General features: G+C 35.9%; 1 protein-coding gene across 1 annotated transcript in view; it reads right to left on the bottom strand.

The window, feature by feature from the left end:
• ADGRA3 (adhesion G protein-coupled receptor A3) overlaps positions 1-21,688 on the bottom strand; it is a 90,344-nt gene that overhangs the window by 12,994 nt on the left and 55,662 nt on the right. The window contains exons 11-14 of the mRNA XM_011935663.1: positions 14,455-14,668; positions 14,037-14,245; positions 3,587-3,711; positions 2,009-2,132 (exon numbers count right to left, since the gene is read on the bottom strand). Coding sequence (XP_011791053.1) covers positions 2,009-2,132; positions 3,587-3,711; positions 14,037-14,245; positions 14,455-14,668 — 672 coding nt within the window. The remainder of the gene's footprint in view (positions 1-2,008; positions 2,133-3,586; positions 3,712-14,036; positions 14,246-14,454; positions 14,669-21,688) is intronic.

Below are 21,688 nucleotides of genomic sequence, written 5' to 3'. Positions count from 1 at the left end.
CTCGATCTCCTGACCTCGTGATCCGCCCGTCTCGGCCTCCCAAAGTGCTGGGATTACAGGCTTGAGCCAGATTTTAAGATTTTGGCTTGGATATGTAAGTCTTTAAACCACCTGGAGTTGACTTTTTTTAATGTGGCATGAGGTACAGACCCAGTTTAATCTTTTTACAAATGGATTTTCTCCAGCTCCATTTACTGAATGGTGGTCTCTCTTTCCCAGCTGACAAGGCACGTCCCTTCTGCTGTATGTCAAAGTTCCCGTGGGTCTGCCTCTGGACTCTATTCTATCCCATTGGCCAGTTTATCTCTGCCTACCACTAATACCACACTGGTTTCATTTCCATAGCCTCATAAACCCTGATGACTAGAAGACAGTCTTCCGGCTCTGCTCCTCTTTTTCATTAGTGTCTTGTCTTTCTTTGGCCATTTATTTTCACATAAATTTAAAAATCATCTTATTGAGTTTCATAAAAAATTCTACAGATTAATCTTAAAAGGAATTGCCATATCGCTGATATTAAGTCTTCCTATCCTTTGACCTATTATATCTTTCCATTTATTTAGGTCTTCTTTCATACATATTTTAATTTTACCCATAAATCTTGAACATCTTTCATTATTTCTAGGTACTTGATAGTCTTTGACACTATGTAAATGCTACCTTTTCATTATGTTTTCTCATGGTTGTATTTCTGCATACTAGCAGTCGCTCTTTGCTAAACTTTCCTATTAATTCTAATAATTTGTATAAATTACTTTAGTTTTTTAACATAAATAATCACACCATCCAACAATTTATCATTCCTAATTTATAGGTGAGAAAACTGAGACACAGAAGGATTACACATTAAAATCAACATCTCAAAGAGATACCTGCACTCTTGCATTCCCTGAAGCATTAATCACAGTAGCCAAGAGACAGAAACAACTTGTATGTCCATCAACAACAAACAGATAAAAACATGTGGTCTCTGCATACAATGGAATATTATCCAGGGATAAAAAAGAGGAAAATCGTATTCACCAACATAGATGAACCTTGAAACAGTATGCTAAATGAAATAAGTAAGTCAAAGAAGAACAAATACGGCATGATTCCACTTATATGAGGTATCTGAAGTAGTTAAACTCATAGAAGAGAATGGTGATTGCCATAAGATTGGCGGAGAAGAAAAAAGGGGTTGTTGTTCAATGCATACCGAGTTTCAATCATACACGATGATTGTGCTTACAGGTGACAATACTGTACTGTACAGTAATAATTTGTTTATAGAGATCACGTTATGTATTTTTTTAATTACACTTTTAAAAGAAAAAAAAAGAAAAAAAAAGTTAAACAGATCGCCCATAGAAACACAGTCGATAAATGGTAAACTGAAATCCAAATCCAGGCAGCCTGAACTTTCAATTACTACATTATACTTCCTGCTATCATGCATGTGAAAAACAATATACAAACACAGAAATAAAATTTTACATATTTCTACTCATAGATTGAAGAATTTCCATTTTTATATTTATGCTGCAAGAAAACTGTTCATTAAGGCTACACATGTAATAACTTATTGGAAACTAAGAGTAAGATATTTTTTAATTTACCTAACCTAGTGTCATTTTTGTATCTTTATGATTAACTCTTTTTCTAATTGTTACGTTTTCATCAACACATAAAATCATTTTTAAAGTTCTACTATCAGAAAACGTCACTTCTCTTTCAGCCAAAGTCATAATTTCATAAATTTTAAAAATAAATAATAGGCATTGTAATAACAGCCATAACATGTAACACTAAATTCCCAATGATAGAGGGATGAGCTGAGTTACACATTCAGTTGCAAAATGGTAATTTAAAACAGGGAAGAATACTGGCAAATTGTTTAAGTGACAGACATTAAATTTAACTTTAATCAAGAAAAGGTGTTAAAGAATGATTTTTTCTTTTTATAGTTAATGAAATTTTTTTCTAATACCAGTAATTTTTTCCATTTCGGTTTTTCACTCTGACTTACTGCTTGGCAGACGCTGGCATTCCTGGTCTGGGTTATTCCTCCCACAAAGACCACACAGGTTAGGAAAATATGAAAGCACAAGTTCACAAGCATGTGCCAGCTCTTGAGGCTGATTCTAATCAAACTGTTTAAAAAAGAGAGAAAATATTAATATTCGGGTTAGTACATATGAAGGAGGAAACTATGATGTTCATCTTAATTCCAACTTCATCAAAGGCAAAAGTTAAATATTTGATATTTAAACATTTTATTTTATTTTATTTTATTTATTTATTTATTTTTGAGACGGAGTCTTGCTCTGTCGTCCGGGCTGGAGTGCAGTGGCCAGATCTCAGCTCACTGCAAGCTCCGCCTCCCGGGTTCACGCCATTCTCCTGCCTCAGCCTCCCGAGTAGCTGGGACTACAGGCGCCGCCACCTCGCCCGGCTAGTTTTTTGTATTTTTAGTAGAGACGGGGTTTCACCGTGTTAGCCAGGATGGTCTCGATCTCCTGACCTCGTGATCCGCCCGTCTCGGCCTCCCAAAGTGCTGGGATTACAGGCTTGAGCCACCGCGCCCGGCCTTAAACATTTTATTTTACAAACATATACTACCAGACACACACACACACACACACACACAAGCACAGATCTAAGAAATCATTTAACCTAATCTAGTTTCTTAACATTTAACTTTACGCACTTAAACACAAAAAGTCATTTATAGAACCACTGCACCCACTAAATGCTAAAGAAATTCTCCACAATAAGAAATGCATGGGCTTTTGTTACTATGATGTCTTAAGATGACTGGATTACCTGCTTGGCTACCTAGAGAGTTCTGCAACATGCCAACGGGTCTTTTTTTGACCCACTGGCACAGGTCTAAATACTCAATGCATTTCCTCCTGGACTTTCATAATAAAATGCTGAAGTCTTTCTTTTATATATATATCAAAATCTCCTTTTGTTTCTTAACTAAATGTCAAGAAATGCCATATACTTCTAGCTTAAATAGGAAAATACATTCTAGCAAAACGTTTTGTAAGGTGAATGTCTGCTTAGCAAATCCTTTTAGTTCATTATTTCCTACCACAAAATAAGTTTCTATAGCTTTGCCTCAAATTAACAAAAAACATATCCCATGCTTAAATGTCACAAACTTTCTTAAAAATGCCATCTGTAAAATAAAGAATATCATAATAGGCAAAAAGTCATAAAATAATAGTAATAATACAGTCTGATACCTAGAGATATCCCTTTAGGTAACTCTGCAGGTAAGAAACTTCTGCCTCACTTTACATCCTAGTGCCCCTGTGACCCACCCCACAGTCTGCAATACATATTTCCCATATTCTTTTCTAGATACAAACCCAGCAAACTGACTGGATGCTGTAAAAACTGAATTTATCATCTCAAATACTAATTATTTATGTCTCTAATGGCATGAAATGAATAAGGCATGTATATATTCTAAAGTAATCATCCTTACTTTGGAAACACAGGATGATAACAAACTCAATTTTATTCTAATTAAATGTGAAATAAAGTCCTTCAAATCAAAGTCTGCAGATCTATTTTGCCGAGATGTATTTCTTACCTGTGATGGTATATGTAACTGACAATGACGGCTAAGAGACATAAGAGGAGAATGACAGCAGTAGTATAAACGACAGGATGCAGGAGGCTGGTCGCCTGGGTGTATAGTTCAGATCCCGTCAAATCCTGAGGGCAAAAAGAAAGATTCATTCTAGCAGCACCTCTCTCCACATTTAACTGCTGAGATTTTTTTGAGTGACAAAAACACATCAATAAACAAAAACTCTGGCCCTTATGTCTCTTTATTTTATTCAGACTAATGTTTCATGCTATTTTCCTAACACTTTGCTTTCCTAACTTCTGTTGTGTTAACTGCTTACAGCATACCCTCGTTTTACACTGGACCACCTACTTTATAAATTGAAATGTTGACTCTGCTATGAGGGTAAAAGAGGAATCAGCCCCCTACATTTGGGCAATTCAGAAAGCATAATCAGACTTCATCCTTTTCAATGCCCTTTAAGCCCAGTTATCACTCTGCATATTCATTAGCTGATCAGACACAATGAGAGCAGCATCTCTGAGGCTACGAAGCACAAAAACACCTCTCTAACTATCCGTGGTCAAGTTCAACTTCAAGTTCCTCAAATACAAATGAACCAAACACTGCAAAGGGCATTGGAGGCATAACGATAAGACATGGTTCCTGTCCCTGAAGAGGTGAAAAATCACAGGGGTCTACAATCGGATCATAACAATGTTTGATGAAGATAAGTAAAGCACAATTATGGCAGCAAAGAGGAAGAGCCCTGTAAGAGCTCAAAAATCAATAAATGGCCGAACACAGTGGCTCGCACCTGTAATCCCAGCACTTTAGGAGGCTGAGGTGGGTAGAAGGCTTGAGCTCAGGAGTTCGAGACCACCCTGGGCAACACTGGGAGATCGCATCTCTACAAAACATATATTTTTAAAAATTAGCCAGGCCTAGTGGTGTGCGCATATAGTCCCAGCTACTCGGTAGGCTGAGGTGGGAGGATCACTTGAGCCCAGTAGGTCAAGGCTGCAGCGAGCCAAGACAGCACCAATGCACTCCAGCCTGGGCCACACAGTGAGACCCTTTCTCAAAAGAAAAATAATTTCAAAAAATAAATAAGCAATAACAGCACACCACTTATAGAATATTTATAGGCATTGACTGTGAACAATCCAGGCACTGACTGTGTCCAGCACCGTAACTGTAGGAGGAAGTATGTTATTAGCCCCATTTTATATGTTAAAAAAACTGGGGCACAGAAAAGTTACATGCCTTAAGGATTAGATTCAAAGGAGCTTGGCTGCCAGGTCCTTGCTGCCAAACACAATGCAGACACTGCCTCTCTGAAATGCAACAATTGGCATCTTAATGCTACTCTCTTATAAAGACCAAAGCAAGTTGGAAAGACACCTTCATCCTGGCCACCATGCCAGATAACTGGGGTTATAAGAGTCAAAGCTGTAGGTTTACCAGATCCCTTCACTAAATTCTTTCTGCACTGACTCTTCAAGCTAAAAATTGACTATTGAATAAGGGAAGGAGCCCACAGTGGATAAAACTCCAATTGGGAAGCTCTTATTAATAAAATATCTGAAACAAAAAAGCTAGAGATTAAAAAAAAGGGAAGCGAATAAGTGACAACCAGACAAGGAAATGGAAGATGACCTCAATAGAGTAGGAAGGGAAAGGACACATTTTCCCAGGGAAGAATCAGAAGTTCACAATCTACAATTATAGATCTAAAAAGACGGTATCAGGACGCCTAACAAACCCCTCACCTTATCAAATGCTGAACAGTTAATGACAAAAATCACAGCAAGAGGGAAGCAGAGATGAGAACACAGGAAACTGAATTCCAGCTAGACTACTCAACTATACTATGATGAGCCTCTAACTTACAATTCACCCATTTACTTGACAAATACTGAGTGTCCACCATGGCCAGGCACAGTGCCATGTAATGGATATACAGGGATAGACAGAAGACAGGTCCAGCCCTTGGAGGCCCTGCAGTCTGTAAATTAAGTACACAAAAGGGAAAAGACCAGAGAAAAGCCTATTAGGACCAATTCGGAGCAATCTGCCTTTGTGAGATGCCCATAACACCAGCCTGTAATCATGGCCTCAAAATAGTTGCAGTCTGTTAAAAGGCCAGAATACCAGCACGGAAATTCAAAGACATGTTGGAACAATGAAAACCAGTTAGATGCTAGTGAGAGTAGACATATTTTCCTCCAATTTCAATGAAAAGCTTCTATTCCAGTACAGAACTAATAACTGAGGATAAACTTTCAATATCTAGTTTAGCTTCTCATCTCCTTTTGTGCACTGCCTGCTTTAGATTACTGCAGAAAATGTTCAGTAACACGCTGCCACTTACCAGCTATAAGACTTGGGGCAATTACCTCACTATAAAACGGAGACTCCTCTAATCATCTCAAGGGGGTTGGAGAAGGGGCAGAAGAAAGGCGGTAAAAGTGCCTTCCATAGTCCTTGGCAGAGAGTAACAACATGGGGAGCTGGATATCATCGAAGAAAACATTCGACTAAGAGCCAATTTAGTTCTCAAAATATACTCTACATGGCATTCAAGTTTAAAAGAAATCAGTTATTTTTGGCCAGGAACAGTGACTCATGCCTCTAATTTCAGAGTTTTGAGGGGCCCACGGCAGGAGGATTGCTTGAGGCCAGGAGCTTGAAACTAGCCTGAGCAACACAGTAAGATCTCACTTCTCCAAAAAAATAAAAACAAAAACATTAACTGGGCATGATGGCACGTGCCTGTAACCCCAGCTACTTGGGAGGCTGAGGTGGGAAGATCACTTGAGCCAGGGAGTTTGAGGCCGCAGTGAGCTGAGACTGCGCCACTGCACTCCAGCCTGGGCGACAGAGGGAGACCCTGTTTCTAAAAATAATTAAAAATAAAATTAAAATAAAAAGAAATTGCTATTTTTCAAATTTCAAACTAATGTGACACAGAACGAAAAAGAAACTAGATGCTGAAACAGAAGGCAACAATGACTGAACAAAGGCATGAGTACCTCTGTCACTGGTCATACAGGGCACTGCTTCCACAGGGGCATTTTTTTCTCAACATGTTTTTGTTGATACATAATAATTGTATACATTTATGGCATACATGTAATATTTTGATCCATACATATAATGTGTAATGACCAAATCAAATTGGGAAATATGAAATATGCAATAAATATGCAATAGATTATTGATAACTATAGTCACCCTGCCATGCTATCAAACACCAGAATTCATTCCTTTATCTGTACTTCGGTACTCATTAACCAATCTTACTTCACCCCCTCTTCCTAGACCCTTCCCTTCCCAGCCTCTGGTATTTTCCATTCTCCTTTCTATCTCCATAAGATCAACTTTTTCAGCTCCCACACATGAGTGAAAACATGCACTATTTGTCATTCTGTACCTGGCTTACTTCACTTAATGAAGTAACTTTCGGCCTCATCCATGTTGCTGCAAATGACAAGATTTCATCCTTTTTTTATGACTGAGTAGTACTCCTCAGTGTATATATACCACATTTTCTTTACCCATTCCTCTGTTGATGGACTGATGGACACTTAGGTTGACTGTATATCTTGGCTATCATGAATAGTGTTGTAGTAAATGTGAGCACAGGTATCACTTCAATGTACTGATTTCCTTTCTTTTGAATATATACTCAGCAGGGAAATTGCTGGATCATACGGTGGCTTTATTTTAGTTTTTAAGAAACCTACAAACTATTTTCTATAATTGTTGCACTAATTTACATTCCCATCAACAATGTATAAGAGTTCTCTTCACCACATTCTGTTATTTTTTGTCTTTTTGACACAAACAATTTAACTGGGGTAAGATATCTTATTGTGGTTTTGATTTGTATTTTCCTGATGACTAGCAATGGTGGGATTTTTTCATACACCTGTTGGTCATCTGTATGTCTTCTTTTCAGGTTATCTATTCCGATTGTTTGCCCATTTCTTAAATCAAAAATTTTTTTTATGTTGAGTTGTTTCAGTTCCTTATTATTCTGTTATTAATCCCACAAGAGCATTTTTGACCTGCCCAAATGCAAAGAGGTTTCCTGCTGAAGAATGAACCTAGGGAAAAGTAGAGTATAAAGGGCCAGACAGTAAATATTGTAGACTTTGGGGGCCAAGAGGCAAATCCAAGCTATTATGCAGGTAGTATTAACCATGCAAAATAGAACTACTGAAAAATGTAAAAGCCATTATTAGCGTTCCCACCTTTAAAAAAATCTGGCTAGACTGGGTAATCCAAAAGAATATAAAAATATTTATGGCAATTGAGAATTTTAGAATACCAGGACAGTAAACAAGTTAAAGCTCTACAATGAGAGAGAGAAAGCAGAAACCTGAATCAAATTATTTTCAATTATGGTAGTAAACAAATACAGGCTTTATGATAACAACGAAAACATTACTAAACACACTATATAAAAATGGTAGTATGAGACAGATACCTTTGAGTAGAAAAAGTAAAACTGTTGCTCACATTTGCAACACAGTAATAAATAAAACAGAAAATGACTCTGCCCTCCGGCACCCACATGACCAGAGTCCATCACTAAACAATAATCTTAGTTACTCTTCTACTTGGTACAAACTTTAATAACTAAGCCAGGAAGTGAAAAATAAAGTTCTCCACAGAAGTCAGCTGAACGAATGCAGAGAAATTAAACATCAAAAGTGTGTTAAAAATCACAAAGATGATCATTACTAAGGACTCAAATCAAAGGAAAAAGTTTTTAAAACTATTTACTTGACAGAGATTCATATATTTACAATTGTTATTTCAGGCCTGAGAATTACTGAATATAAAATCAGTGGAAGTTTTCCATAGTTATCACTGTATCAATAAGAATACTTAAAATAAGCAATTGTCTAAACTCACCAGGATCTGAACAATGGAAAGGAATCCAAAGAAAATATATCAGGGCATCCTGTGTGTCAGGGTATAAAGCATTATAATAATAGTTTACCATTAAAATTTTAAAACAGATCTGAAATCGGAAATGTAAAAAAACAAATAAAAATTTAAAAAGAGGAGTATGACTTTTTTTTTTTTTTTTTTGGAGACGGAGTCTTGCTCTGTCACCCAGGCTGGAGTGCAGTGGCCGGATCTCAGCTCACTGCAAGCTCCGCCTCCTGGGTTTACGCCATTCTCCTGCCTCAGCCTCCGGAGTAGCTGGGACTACAGGCGCCCGCCACGTCACCCGGCTAGTTTTTTGTATTTTTTTAGTAGAGACAGGGTTTCACCATGTTAGCCAGGATGGTCTCAATCTCCTGACCTCGTGATCCACCCATCTCGGCCTCCAAAGATTACAGGCTTGAGCCACCACGCCCGGCCGACTTACTTCTATGTTGCTTTTTCCCACTAAGGAACAAAGAATACAAATTTAAAGATTTTATTCCCCCTACCTCACATCATCAACAAAAAATCAATTCCAGTCAAATTATGGAACTAAATACAAAAGGTAAAACATATTAAAGCTTCTTGAAGAAAACAAAAAAGAAGATCTTCATAATCTTGGGGTACAAAAAGATTTCTTAAACAGCATTAACTAAAACAACAACACAACAACGAAGAAACTGTACTTCAGAAAAATTAAGAAACTCTCTTCATAAAAAGACAATATTGAGGAAAAAAAGGTATGAACCAGGGGAAGATATACACAACACATAAATCCAACAGGAAGCTCACATTCAGAAGCCATATCAAGAAGTCCTATACATAATTAAGAAAATGAAAGACAACAAAATTAAAAATAGGCAAGACTTGAGCAGGAACGTCAGGAAAAGGGGATACCCAAACCGCCGATAAAAAGCTAAACAAGTGCTCAACATCAACAGTGCCCAGAGAAATGCAAATTAAAACTAGAATGATATATCACAATACCAGAAGACTAAAACTGAAGACTGACAATTCCCAGCATGGCAAAAATGTAGAGCACCTGGAACTCTCATTACCATTGAGATCACAAACCAATATAACAACTTTGGTCAACTGCACGGATTTAACTACTTAAAGCTAAACACATGGAAAGCCTACACCCCAGCAGTTTCACTCCTGAGTGTACATGTCCATCATAAAACATATATATGAGTACTCACAGCAGCTTTTTCTTGACACCCAAAACCTAGAAACAGAAATGGCTATCAATGACAAAATGAACAAACGTTGGCATATTGACACAAGGGACTACTACACAGCAATGGGAAAGAATAAACTGCTGCTAAATGCAAAAACAAAGATAAATCCCATCCCTGTAATGATAGGAAAGAAACCAGACACAAGCGTACATACTACACAACTAAAGTCTAAAAACAGGCCAAACTTATCTATGGTGAGAGACATCAAAAGGTTGGTATCTGGAGATGGTGGCAGGAACTGACTAGAGAGACACACAGGAGCACTGTCCAGCACTCTAGTACAAATCTTGTTCTTATGTATTCTTTTGTAAAAATATAACCAATATTTGTGCACTTTGCTAAATACCTCAATTTAATGAAAAAGGAAACCCAGTTGGCCCCTTTGATTATCAATTCCACTTCAGAGAATTTGTTCCACAGATGCTCAACTAAATGTGCGAAATGACACTGTACAAACCACTAGAAACAAACACAATGGAGAAATACCTAAATAAATTATGGTAGAAACATAATATTCAGAGATAAGAAAGAATGAGGAAACTCGTATATTGATTTGAGAGGATTTCAGAAAGGAGACTTAGCAGAGGGATTATTAACACAGATTCCAAAATGAGACTGTGAATTCAAATCCCGATACCAACACTAGCTTTGTGAGCATGGCATTTAACCGCTCTGTGCCTCAGTTTCCACATTTGTACAATGGTGATGACAGTACTTATACCTCATGAGGCTGTCATAAGAGCTGAGTAACTGAATGTACATAAAGACATCAGAAGAGTGGCTGACACATAAGTACTTAATAAAGATTGGTCACCACTACCACCATCACCATCCTCTTCTTTAAGATACATCGTCACCATCATAGTTAAGATATGTTGCTCTACAGAAAAAAGTACGGTTTAGAACAGTGTATGTAGCATGTAACCTTTGTGCAAAAATGCAATAAAAATAGGAACATATATTCATTTTTGTTTCCATAAACAAGAGGGTCTCCTCAACAATATGTGAGAAACAAATAGTTACTTATCAGTGTGCTGAGAGAGATGGTGAGGACTTCTAGCTTTCACTGTATGTTAATGTGTAGAAATAAATAAAACATTACATCCACGTGATTATAGCACTTCTTTTAAAATTATTTAAACAAAAACATCACTAGCATCGCTGTTCAATTAGAGTAAATTATATCAAAGTTGCTTTGAACGCCATTGTAATCTGTAAAATGACATATTAAGATGGTATTCAGCATATTTTATATAAACAAATGTAAAAGAATCACTAGAAAAATTAACGAATGTTCTCTAGTTTCATATTTTTAGCTGAACACAATAACAAAAGAGGAATCAATGTATATAAATTACCTTATCTTCACCACTAGTGATTAAAGTATTAAGTACTATATAGTTTGAACCTAATCATTACCCTACTTTCTATTCAGTTTTCTTTGTTTTTTCCTACAGACACCAGCTCCTGTGACTCTTCCTGCCCCATCTGGCTATTTCAGATCATATCATTCAAGTAAACCTAATTTCTGCTTAATTTTTTTTTCTGGCTCCCAGTGAGACCTTAGTAAACTCAGACTTATGAACAAGTATATTATTTATGTCTCATTTTTTAAAAATTCAAAACTCTTAAAATTAGATAAAGGAAAGTTTTATGGACTATATCCCAAGACAGGAATTTAGACTTACCATATAAAATGATATATTAAGATGGTATTCAAGAAAAATAGGATTTTATCAATTTTTAAAAGCTTAATATAAGGAAAAAAGATAATGCTTTCTAATTTGCTTTCTAATTTCTAAAAGCTATTTCTTCAATCCTAAACGTATGTGTGTATAATTTCTTTAACTTAAAAGTGTGTATAATTTCATTAACTTTTTCTTTATGTTTTATTAGCAACTAACTCCCAAGCAGTTACTTTAATTTTGTCAACAATTTCAAATACATTTTTCTTTGCTGCCCCTAGATGGCACAGTTACATTTAAGAACAGGAAAAAGTCTTTGAAAATAAATAGAAAAAAAATCTTAGTACTACCGTATTTTAGCTTTAAAGAATTGTGTATTACATTTTTTAAGAGATTAAAAGTCTGAAAGATAAAGGAATAGCTTATTCCTTCCAGAAAAAGGATTATACTAATTTAAATAGTTTAGAAGAACAGCTAGGAAGTTCAAAAATAGATGCTTTAAACTGGTATTAGATTAAATAAAAATAAAAGTTTCACAGGGTGCAATATTATAGCGAAGGCTTATAAAATGCATTTTTGTGTATGTTTTGTGTTTCATTTATTTTGCTCAATTTTTTCTTAACTATTATATAAATTTCTGACAATGTTGAATATTATTTCTCCTCAGTACATCACAGTTTATTTTATACTCAAAATCTGAATGAGAAAATACTTTCAAAATGGAAGAGAAAACACCACATATTTTAACGCTTCATGCTTTAATTCCAGAGGTGGCAGTGGCTCATGCCTATAATCCCAGCACTTTGTGAGCCTGAGGCAGGCAGATCACTTGAGTCCAGGAGATCAAGAGCAGCCTGGAAAACATGGTGAAACCCTGTCTCTACTAAAAATACAAAAATTAGCCGGGTACTGTGGTGCATGCCTGTAATCCCAGTTACTCAAGAGGCTGAGGTAAGAGAATCTCCTGACCCTGGGAGGTAGAGGCTTCAGTGAGGCGAGACTGCACCACTGTACTCCAGCCTGGGCAACCGGAGTAAGACCCTGTCTCAAAAAAAATAAATAAATAAATAAAAGGTGACTACACAATAATAAAATGTGAACTTACAGAAACCAGACTCAGGCTTACAGAAATCAAGATATCTTCCATTTAGAAAGAGAATCAGAATCATAAACTGTCAACACTAAAGTTAATCCCAATTGAATAAAGGGCCTATACAAATATAGCCAAGTCTAACCAGTGTAGAATTCACCCACTGTCAGCTGGGCCAGATATATATGTTTAAGTATGTTGCTTACACTTGTATAAAACGCTCAATTTTGTCACTGAAAAGATAATCCCTTTACCCTGATAAATAATCTATTCACCTTTCTGCTTGCTTGACCAGTGTACCAGGTAAGGTATAAGTTGAATTGAAAAAACAAAAACAAAAAACAAAAAACAAGAGCCAAAGAAAATTATTTATAAGTCACGCTTACTTCAAGATCATTTCTAGTGCTAAATGCTATTTTTTCAAAGAAAGAAAAATTCATGAAATGTAAAATATATCATGTTTCAAGGTATTTAGCACTTTGATAAAACATTTTCTAGAAAACAGATTTACAGCTGGAATCAGAAATAACATAGAAGTTCCTCACACCCAGAGTAACCTCACACCATTCCCGGGAAATGTCTTTCACACGCATTAGTAATTCCTTCCACTATACTCTAAATATACTCCATGATGTCAGTATTTATAATAATTACAATATAAAATAAGAACTAGCATGGTTTATTTCATAATTATCTGCTCAGGAGTCAGATTCATTTAAAGACCTCATTAATAAAAACACTTGCTCTTGTACATTAACAATTGTTATTTTACTCCCCAAAAATTACAGGTTGAGTATCCCTAACCCAAGAATCCTAAATCTAAAATGTTCCAAAATCTACAACTTTTCAAAGAAAGTGCTCCTTGGAGGATTTCAGATTTTCGAATTACGAATGGTGAACTGGTATGTGTAATGCAAATATTCCAAAATCGGAAAAAATCCAAAAAGAGATAAGACTCAACCTGTAATAAGCGTTAACAATGGAAAATAACAGAAAACAACACTAGACTGATTGGCACTAAAACTGAAAAGACATTATTTGTGTCAATACTGTCACTTGCAATGACAAAAATGAAATTATCATGATTAATTCTAAATTCAAAGAGACTCTAACAATTACAACATGTAGCAGGAAACAGTGCTAGATTGCAAAGTAGGAAAATGTTCTTTCACTACTCACTGTGTATCCTTCGGCAAATGAAATCACTCCTTCTGGGCAGAGGGAATCTGACCGTATAAACAGTCTCTCCAAGTTTTAAGGTCAAAGACTAGCTGAACTGATTGACTTATAAAGTTGATTTAAAATTCCTATATACCAAATTCAATCCCATACATTTCACTTGGTAGTAACTTAATTTCCCTTTAAAATCAGAATTAGAACACATATCATCTCATATAATCAAAGGAAGCAAATTATGTTAAAAATAAAAAAAAAAACACTTCATTTGAACTTAATTATGCATAGGAAAAATTTAGAATAGTGTTTATGCATAAAGTTAACAACTGCCATACCATTAAAACTGCATAGTTACTAAGGGAGTAGCATTGAATTGTAGTGATATTTTCATCTGAATAGAGAATATGGCACCCATCTGACTTCCAGCCTCCTTGTCCGTTCAGCAAATCGAAATCCCACCGGGCTGCAACAGCATCTGCTCCGTGTGCAATTCGACGCAGCGTCACATTAACAGGGATGTGGTGGGTATCTACATTCACACCATCTGGAGAAAATGGAAAATAAAAGTATTTCTGAAACAAACTTCATAAACAATTATAAATGTCAACTTAAACAGTAATGGGTACTCCGCAAGATCTTTTTTCGCTACTGACTCATTAAAACAAGAAAACACTAAAATAAGCATTTTTAGGAACAGTCAACTCTAAGGCCTTATGGTCCACTACTACAGGAGAACATATGCCACATACAAACCTATTTTGGTGAGAATCACAGGGGTAACTACAGTGCGTCGTTTTCCGTCATCAGCCAAATTTGTTGAATTTCCAGTGGCTGGAAAAAGCTTTCCATTGCGGAATGCAATGAGTTGAAGCTTGTAAAGAGAGTCATCAGTTGGTCTGAGTTCTCTTTTTTGCTTCGGTGAGAAAAGGGAAGGAGGAAGCTGAATAGAAGCCTCCACAATAGTATTCTGAAAAAAAAAAAAAAAAAATACATATATATATATAAAAGCTCACTACATTAGTACATATAAACCAGAAAAAATATGTCAGATAGTTACAAAAGTGGTCTAATTAGGTTGGCTTCATTTTTTTAATTGTATATACAAAATTTAATAGTTAAAAAAAATCAGTCAAGTGAAATGTCAACACCACATAACAACATAGATTAAAAGACGTATAAAATAAAAATGCAAACTCTAAAGAGTTAAATAAGTAAACAAGAAAAGTGTTTCAAATTACAAAGTTAATTTTCCCATGATATTATATGTTGAAGTAGATAGCATTAAACAGATCAAGAATCTCGATCACACTGTATCAATTTTACAATGATAAAATATGATAAAGAAGCTCAAATGTAGCATATCACAAATGTGAGTATAATTAATTTGGGCTTATGGAACTTTAAGGTGATTTACGATGAATTCAAACTGTCACACAACAAAAGAATGAAATTATACAAACATAATAGAGGTTTAGATTCAGTACACTTAGCAGAAATTTCCTTGAGACTAGGAAACACATTTAGAAAAAAAAATATTAACACATAGGAACAACCGAAAATGCTTACTGATGACTGAATGTTTTTCAGATTTCTTTATTGAGGATTTTTAAATAATAAATTATTCAGCATTCAGTAAAAAAATCTATATACCAAAGAAGTGAACAATTAACCATCTAAAAACATTTCATAGTTGAAGAATTTATTACACAATCTTTCTCTTGGCCTCTAATCTCTCTTCTTCCAATTCCATATTCACCAGAATTTCCTCTTAAGAAACAAATCATGTTATTCCAGTTTAAATAACACCTTGGTTCTGCAATGTTTAAATAATACTAAGCCCAAATCCTAAGTTTACCATATAATTTGATGAAAATCTATTGCTCAGATGTATCCCCTGAACACTCCTATAGCACAACCTAAAATACAGCTAAACTGGGTTATCGATTTAAGTTATCCTATATTCTTTTTATGCTACCATGCTCGCTGCACAGACCAGCATCTCTACCTGAAACGCTCCGCTATTCTTTTGTCTCACAAACTTTTGAATTGGTGTAATGGAAAGTGGATTACAATGAAAAAGGTGGGCAGCCAGGGGGAAGACTTTATACAGAGTCCTTGAAATAAGGCTTTCTGGACAGTTAATTACATCTCCTCAGTATACTGCATCTCCAGATTAGCTGCTCCCGCTTCTGGACTCCCACAATACTCTGCACACGTTAGTCATAATGCACACTTGGAGCCCCGTGGTGTGGCTTACTGTCTGCTCCTTGAACTAGAGTATGAGGATTTGGGGTATGGTCAATCTCATTCACTCTTTGAAACCTCTATGTTAACAGTTCCTAACACTTGCATTTGGTCAAAATAGCTGTTTATGAAATGAACAATGTCTGTATGACATGTTTATTTTAAAAACAAATGATTGACTTTAGAATTAACAATGTTAGATCACAGCAGATACCCATAAATATCTTTTCAATGTATTTTAGAAGTTTGAATATTACTTTTAAATTGAAGATGCCAAGAAAATATTTAGTAGAAATGTTTGAGAAAATGCATGAAAAGGTTCCCACTATTCTCACTCACAAATATAATCTAAAGTGAAAAAAAGTTTATTATAAATGTATTCACTAATCTAGATTTCTATTTAGTACACAGATTTCTCCTAAGTACATAATGACACAGGCAAAGAGAGAAAATAGATTAGTTAAAAGTTCAAAGTCCTGATAAAGTATTACATAATGCACATTTATTAAAATTCAAATATTATAAAATTCATAAAATAATATTGTTATACACACAAAATGACTTGAAAACAAAGTGTAGCTCTTTGGGGAAGTATTAGTAATGATAAATCAAATTGATTTAAAAGAAGTCACTTAAATCTTTTAAAAGGAAGTCAAAATAGGGAACATCTATACTTTCTAGAAGTTAAAAAAGGTCTCCTACACAGGTTTAAATATGTAAAACCAATTAAAAAAAAACATGTACAGAAAAATACCAGGAGTATGGACATATTACTGGGTGACCAGAGCTATATACTCATGGTTGTTACATATTTAAGGCTTCTAAAATATCCTTCCAAGTCCAATACAAACATTACTAAATAACTACAGGTTCCCTGGGATGTAGAGAGTGGCCTAAGGGTGCCGAAAAGCCAAACTTCAGCCGTATCAATAATGTTTAGATTTTTATAGTAACAATGGAATACTTGTGTATTTAATTTCTTTAAAAGAAATGTTGATCAGTATTTACAGAAAGGTTGTAAATCTATTAGTCACTGCAAAACACTTACTTAATTTGGTGCATTTATCATGATTATACCTTCTTCCACCTGGCCCGAGGGTGGCGAGCACAAAGTTTGTAAGTTCATTTAACCATATATTTATTTTAAAATATATGGATTACAGCAAGGGAAACAGATAACAAACACATGAATAAGAGGTAATAAAGTAGAAAAATCCCTCTTAAGATCCTTTGGGAAAAACAAGTTTTCGGTTTCCAATATTTATTATTGAAAAATCATATACCATGGCGAGAACATGGGATCTGAAAGAAGAAAGGATTTGGGTTCCAGCCTCACCATTTAGCAGCTGGTTAACACTGCACAATTTTGTTTAACCTGAGTCTGTAAAACACAGCTAATGCTCTTTCTAACAAATGGTTGTGAAGACCAGATGGGATCAAGGCCATGACAAGCACAAAAGGCTAGGGAACTCTAGGGAACTGTCGGTGGTATATTTTTACCACTGTTACTGCAGCACCGTGGAAGATGGTTATCTGGGGACTGGAGGAGAGGAAATGCCTTAACTAAACTGCTAAGAATAATCTAGAACGTCATCATGTTTCGACTTCTACCATTCAGTTTCAGGGTTCATGTTAACACTAAAAATTGATGAAATATGAACACACATGAAATGACTGTTACCACACAGCTGCTTTTTTTTTTTTTTTTTTTTTTTGCTAAATTCATCTATTTCATTACTTACAATGACATTAAGCTAAAAGGAAAACGGTAAGCGTAATGGAGGTTAATTCAAATCCTTTCACTAGATTTTAACATCTTTCCTTATCAAAAAATCTGGACTTCCTCCACTATGTAGTTAATAAAATTTTCAGAAATCTTTATGGGTTAAAATCTACAGAATTCTAACATGAAAATCAGAATGAGCCAAAGAAACACCTGATTCAAAACAATAAAATACTAATTTATTTACGTTTTCTTGACCACTTACTTGACTTTAAACAGACAGATACTATAACATATCCTAATTATTTTCTTGTGTATAATTACTAACTGCATACCACCTTTTGATTTTCTCACTGCTGAAGATTAGTAGCAATTACATTTGACTTTTTTAACTGACTTTCTTTGCTAGTTAAGTTTGGCTGTTAATTTTATTCGACATTTATTGAATGTTTAGTTACTCTGGGCTTGGAACTATGCAGAGCCTGAAGACATACAATGTAATAAATAAGCTGTGGTCCCTGTCCCCCAAAATTCATAGTCTAACAAAGGAGAGGTAACAACAGCAACAAAACAATAAGAGCTAATAATACTTACTGAGTGCTTACTCTGTGCCAGGCACTGCGGTGAATGTCTACTTATCTACCTCATTTAACCCTCTCAACAACCCTTCAAATTAAGTACCATTTCATGATCTGCATAACAGCCCAGAAACTGACATTCAGAAAGGTTAAGGTAGTTGTCCACGTTTGCACAGCTCTTAAGTTGGGGAGAGAACCTGAACCCAGACTGTCTGGCTGCAGAGAGACCACAGTCTTAGTCATCGTATCATATGGCCTCTCACTGCAGCTCGCTCCACCACTGTATCACCGTATAATTATTCCGAAGAATGAACAAAGCACAATGGGATTAACAGGCAATGGTTAATTCTGTCTGAAGAGAAGGAAGAATCCAAAGGCAGTTTTAGAGGGAGAGTAGCAGGAATTTCACCAAGTGGGGACGGATTGGAAAAGGGCAAAAATGAAGGCAGGAAGCAGGAAGATGCATAATGACTAGCCTGAAAAATTCAAGAGACTTCAGCTGGACTGAAGCTCTAGATGTCTGGGATGTGTAAAGAAAAACTGATTTCTAAATTCTAGTCAGGTAAAGTATAAAGAACTAATTATTTCTCCTTTGTGGCTACAATACAGCTGAACTCAAAACACCAGCTAATTTCCAAAGCCCTCAGTAAAAGTAAAGTAGTTTACTGAAAACAGGTACCATTTGGTGATGCTAACATATCTGAATTATGGTAACCACAGTGAAAGAAAATCTTTCATTGAGAAAAAAAATTGGAAGAGATTTGATTGATGCTGTCAGTAAGAGGCAAGTTGGCAACTCTGTCACCAACTGGTGACCAACTGAAGCCAGGTATGAAGTCACTGATGACTCCAGCACTAGGCCCACCCTCAGGCAACCAATAAACCCATCTTGGTTCCCAGGTTCCCACCTATGACAGGTAATGAGAGATGAACAAGGCATTATGGGAAAAACGAGGAAGAAAAATAAAGGAGACAAGGGTGGGTGGGAGTGGAGAACTGGATGAGATTAAGCAAAATTTCTTGGAGTGACATTTCTGCTGGGTGTTATCACCAAGGAGCTGGGAAGGGAGGGGAGGAGTAGGGATTCGAGTAGGAGAATTAGCACAAGCCTTGTGAATGAACAGGTGGTAGGGAGAGGAACCAAGGAAAGTTTGCTGTTCTTGGATAAAAGGGAGAGGTGGGAAGTACTGTGGGGAGAGAGGGAAGATGTCAAATGATAAAGCTACTCAACAGACTCTGGAGAGACATGAGACATTTATGAAGGGGTGTACAAGGTCAATTTCCATTTGGGGAGGATCTAGGTAGAATGCTCACAACAACCTGAAATGGCACAGGCATTGACAATCAGAACAGCCTGCACAGAAGGGACGGCTCCCAGAGGCCTCCTGTTCTGCAGGCATCAGGCCTTCAAGTGTGAAATGGTGAAAAGAGAGGTCTGGGTGGTGGTCCCAACAGAAGCACCAGGAGGGCTGAAGAAGCACTCAGCTATTTGCTAAATAGTAAGGAAGTATTTCAATATTTTACTAAGTGGCATCATTGTACTGGTACATGTTAGCCGAACGTCAGCCCTAGGCAGACCAATCTGTGTGAGAAAGGTGAATTTTTAAGGGACAGCCTAGAGACAGAGACTAACTAGGAAGTTATCATGATTTGGGCAATACAGGATGGAAGTCACAAGCAGGCTGAGGAGGGAGTATAGCAGGAAGGACAGAGATTCTGAAATATGCAGGAAGCAAATCAAGGAGGCACCTACTGCTAAGCAATGACTGCCTCTTTACAGGTTTAACTTCACATACCAGCATATGCCCCCATTTAAAGGCAGTGCAGTCAGTTTTTGGATGTTCAGGTTTTCTAGTTAGTATAGTCAAGGGATTTAAAAAAAAAAAAAAAAAAAAAGATGCAAAGAAAAAGCAAAAATTGCCCTAGTATAAAATGTAAAATGTAAAGAGAGTTTTCTGTTCAAGTGCTAAAGCTTAAGCACATTTTATGCCACTAATATTAGAATATTTAACTAATTTTGTATCATGAGGGATGTGTTCCTTTTTCATTCAGTTTAATTGTGTCCACTTATGAAGCATGAATAATGTAATGTGTCCTTGCTCTCTGGCTACAGGATGATCTTAAAAGGATAGAATAGCATGAAATTGACAAATCTGAGTGTCCATCTAAAGCTTTCTACTTTAGCAAGTAGAAACTCTCCTTACCCAGAGGGGTACATTGTGAAATTGATGTAATGTAGGGTTTCATCATTTTTAATCCCTTTCTACCAATTGTGATCATCTAAGACAGAAGTGTTCATCAATTTTAAGTATTCCTCAAAAAACACACCTTTCTCTCATGGGCTTCTCTGTGTTGCTGTTTCTAGGCTTTCATAGTATGTTTGTGGTTTTTGTTTTGTTTTTCCTAATATAAGACACAATAAGGAAAGCTAAGCAGGTCCAAAGGAGTGTGGCACAGTGCATCAAATACTCCCTTAGCACCAATATTAACAGGCAAATCTTGCCAATTTTCCTCTGAGAATAGGGTATCAAGTAAATATATTATTATCAGATACTTTGACCTAGTTGAGATTTTCTTGGGCAGTTGGGATTTTCTAAATTTAGCAAATTGGCTCTCTTTAATGGTGGTCACCAAGAAAAAGTATACAAAAATACACTAATTCGTTCATTCATTCAATATTTATTGAGTGCTCACACTAAACCGGAACACCTGACACCTGTTGGATCGGTTATTATGCAGCCATTAAAATGACTGGAATATTGTTTGTGATATTATTCAGGGACAAGACAGAAATAAGGTACTGTGAGATTGAAAACCCCAGAGAATACAATTACACATGCCCACAGAAAGGTAAGTGAAAAAAATTAGCTTCCATTAGGATGCTGGAGTTGTGCCTCCTCTATTTGCTTCAATATGGTGCAGTCAAATATATCTAAACCCCCAATTTTAAAAATCAGTAAAAATGCTTTCATTTTGCTTGCTTCAATGAAACTCTTTTTTAAAGATATATGACATATTTGTATTTTCTGCCAAAAACTTTGATATACAGCTTGCCTGATTAAATGCCTGGCCTCGGGGTTGACTTCTCCACTAGGCTTGGCAGGCACAGGGCCAAAGGTTCATGATACTTTTAGGGGCCCATGAAAACATATTGTTGTCTTAAAATCAGGAGCAAAAAAAAAATAAAATAAACTTATAAGTTGAATAAAATATTTGAATATGTAATAGGATATCTGCATTTGTACCACTGCAGTTACAAAATGTAATTTTTTATATTTTTATGTGGAGAGAGGGAATCAAAGGCCAAAACGCCTAGGGTCCATGAAAGTCGTAATGCAGTTCTTCCTGGTTAGAGTTTTCTTTAAAATAATAGAAAAAGCAATAATACCTACCTCCCTGCAAAAAAATCTTCTAATAAGGTTATTTTGCAAAGCAGAACATT

This window comes from Colobus angolensis, unplaced genomic scaffold (assembly GCF_000951035.1).
Source record: "Colobus angolensis palliatus isolate OR3802 unplaced genomic scaffold, Cang.pa_1.0 Scaffold146, whole genome shotgun sequence".
NCBI classification, from domain to species: Eukaryota; Metazoa; Chordata; class Mammalia; order Primates; family Cercopithecidae; genus Colobus; species Colobus angolensis.
Note: the sequence above shows the minus strand (reverse complement) of the source record. Positions and strands in the feature narration are given on the sequence as shown.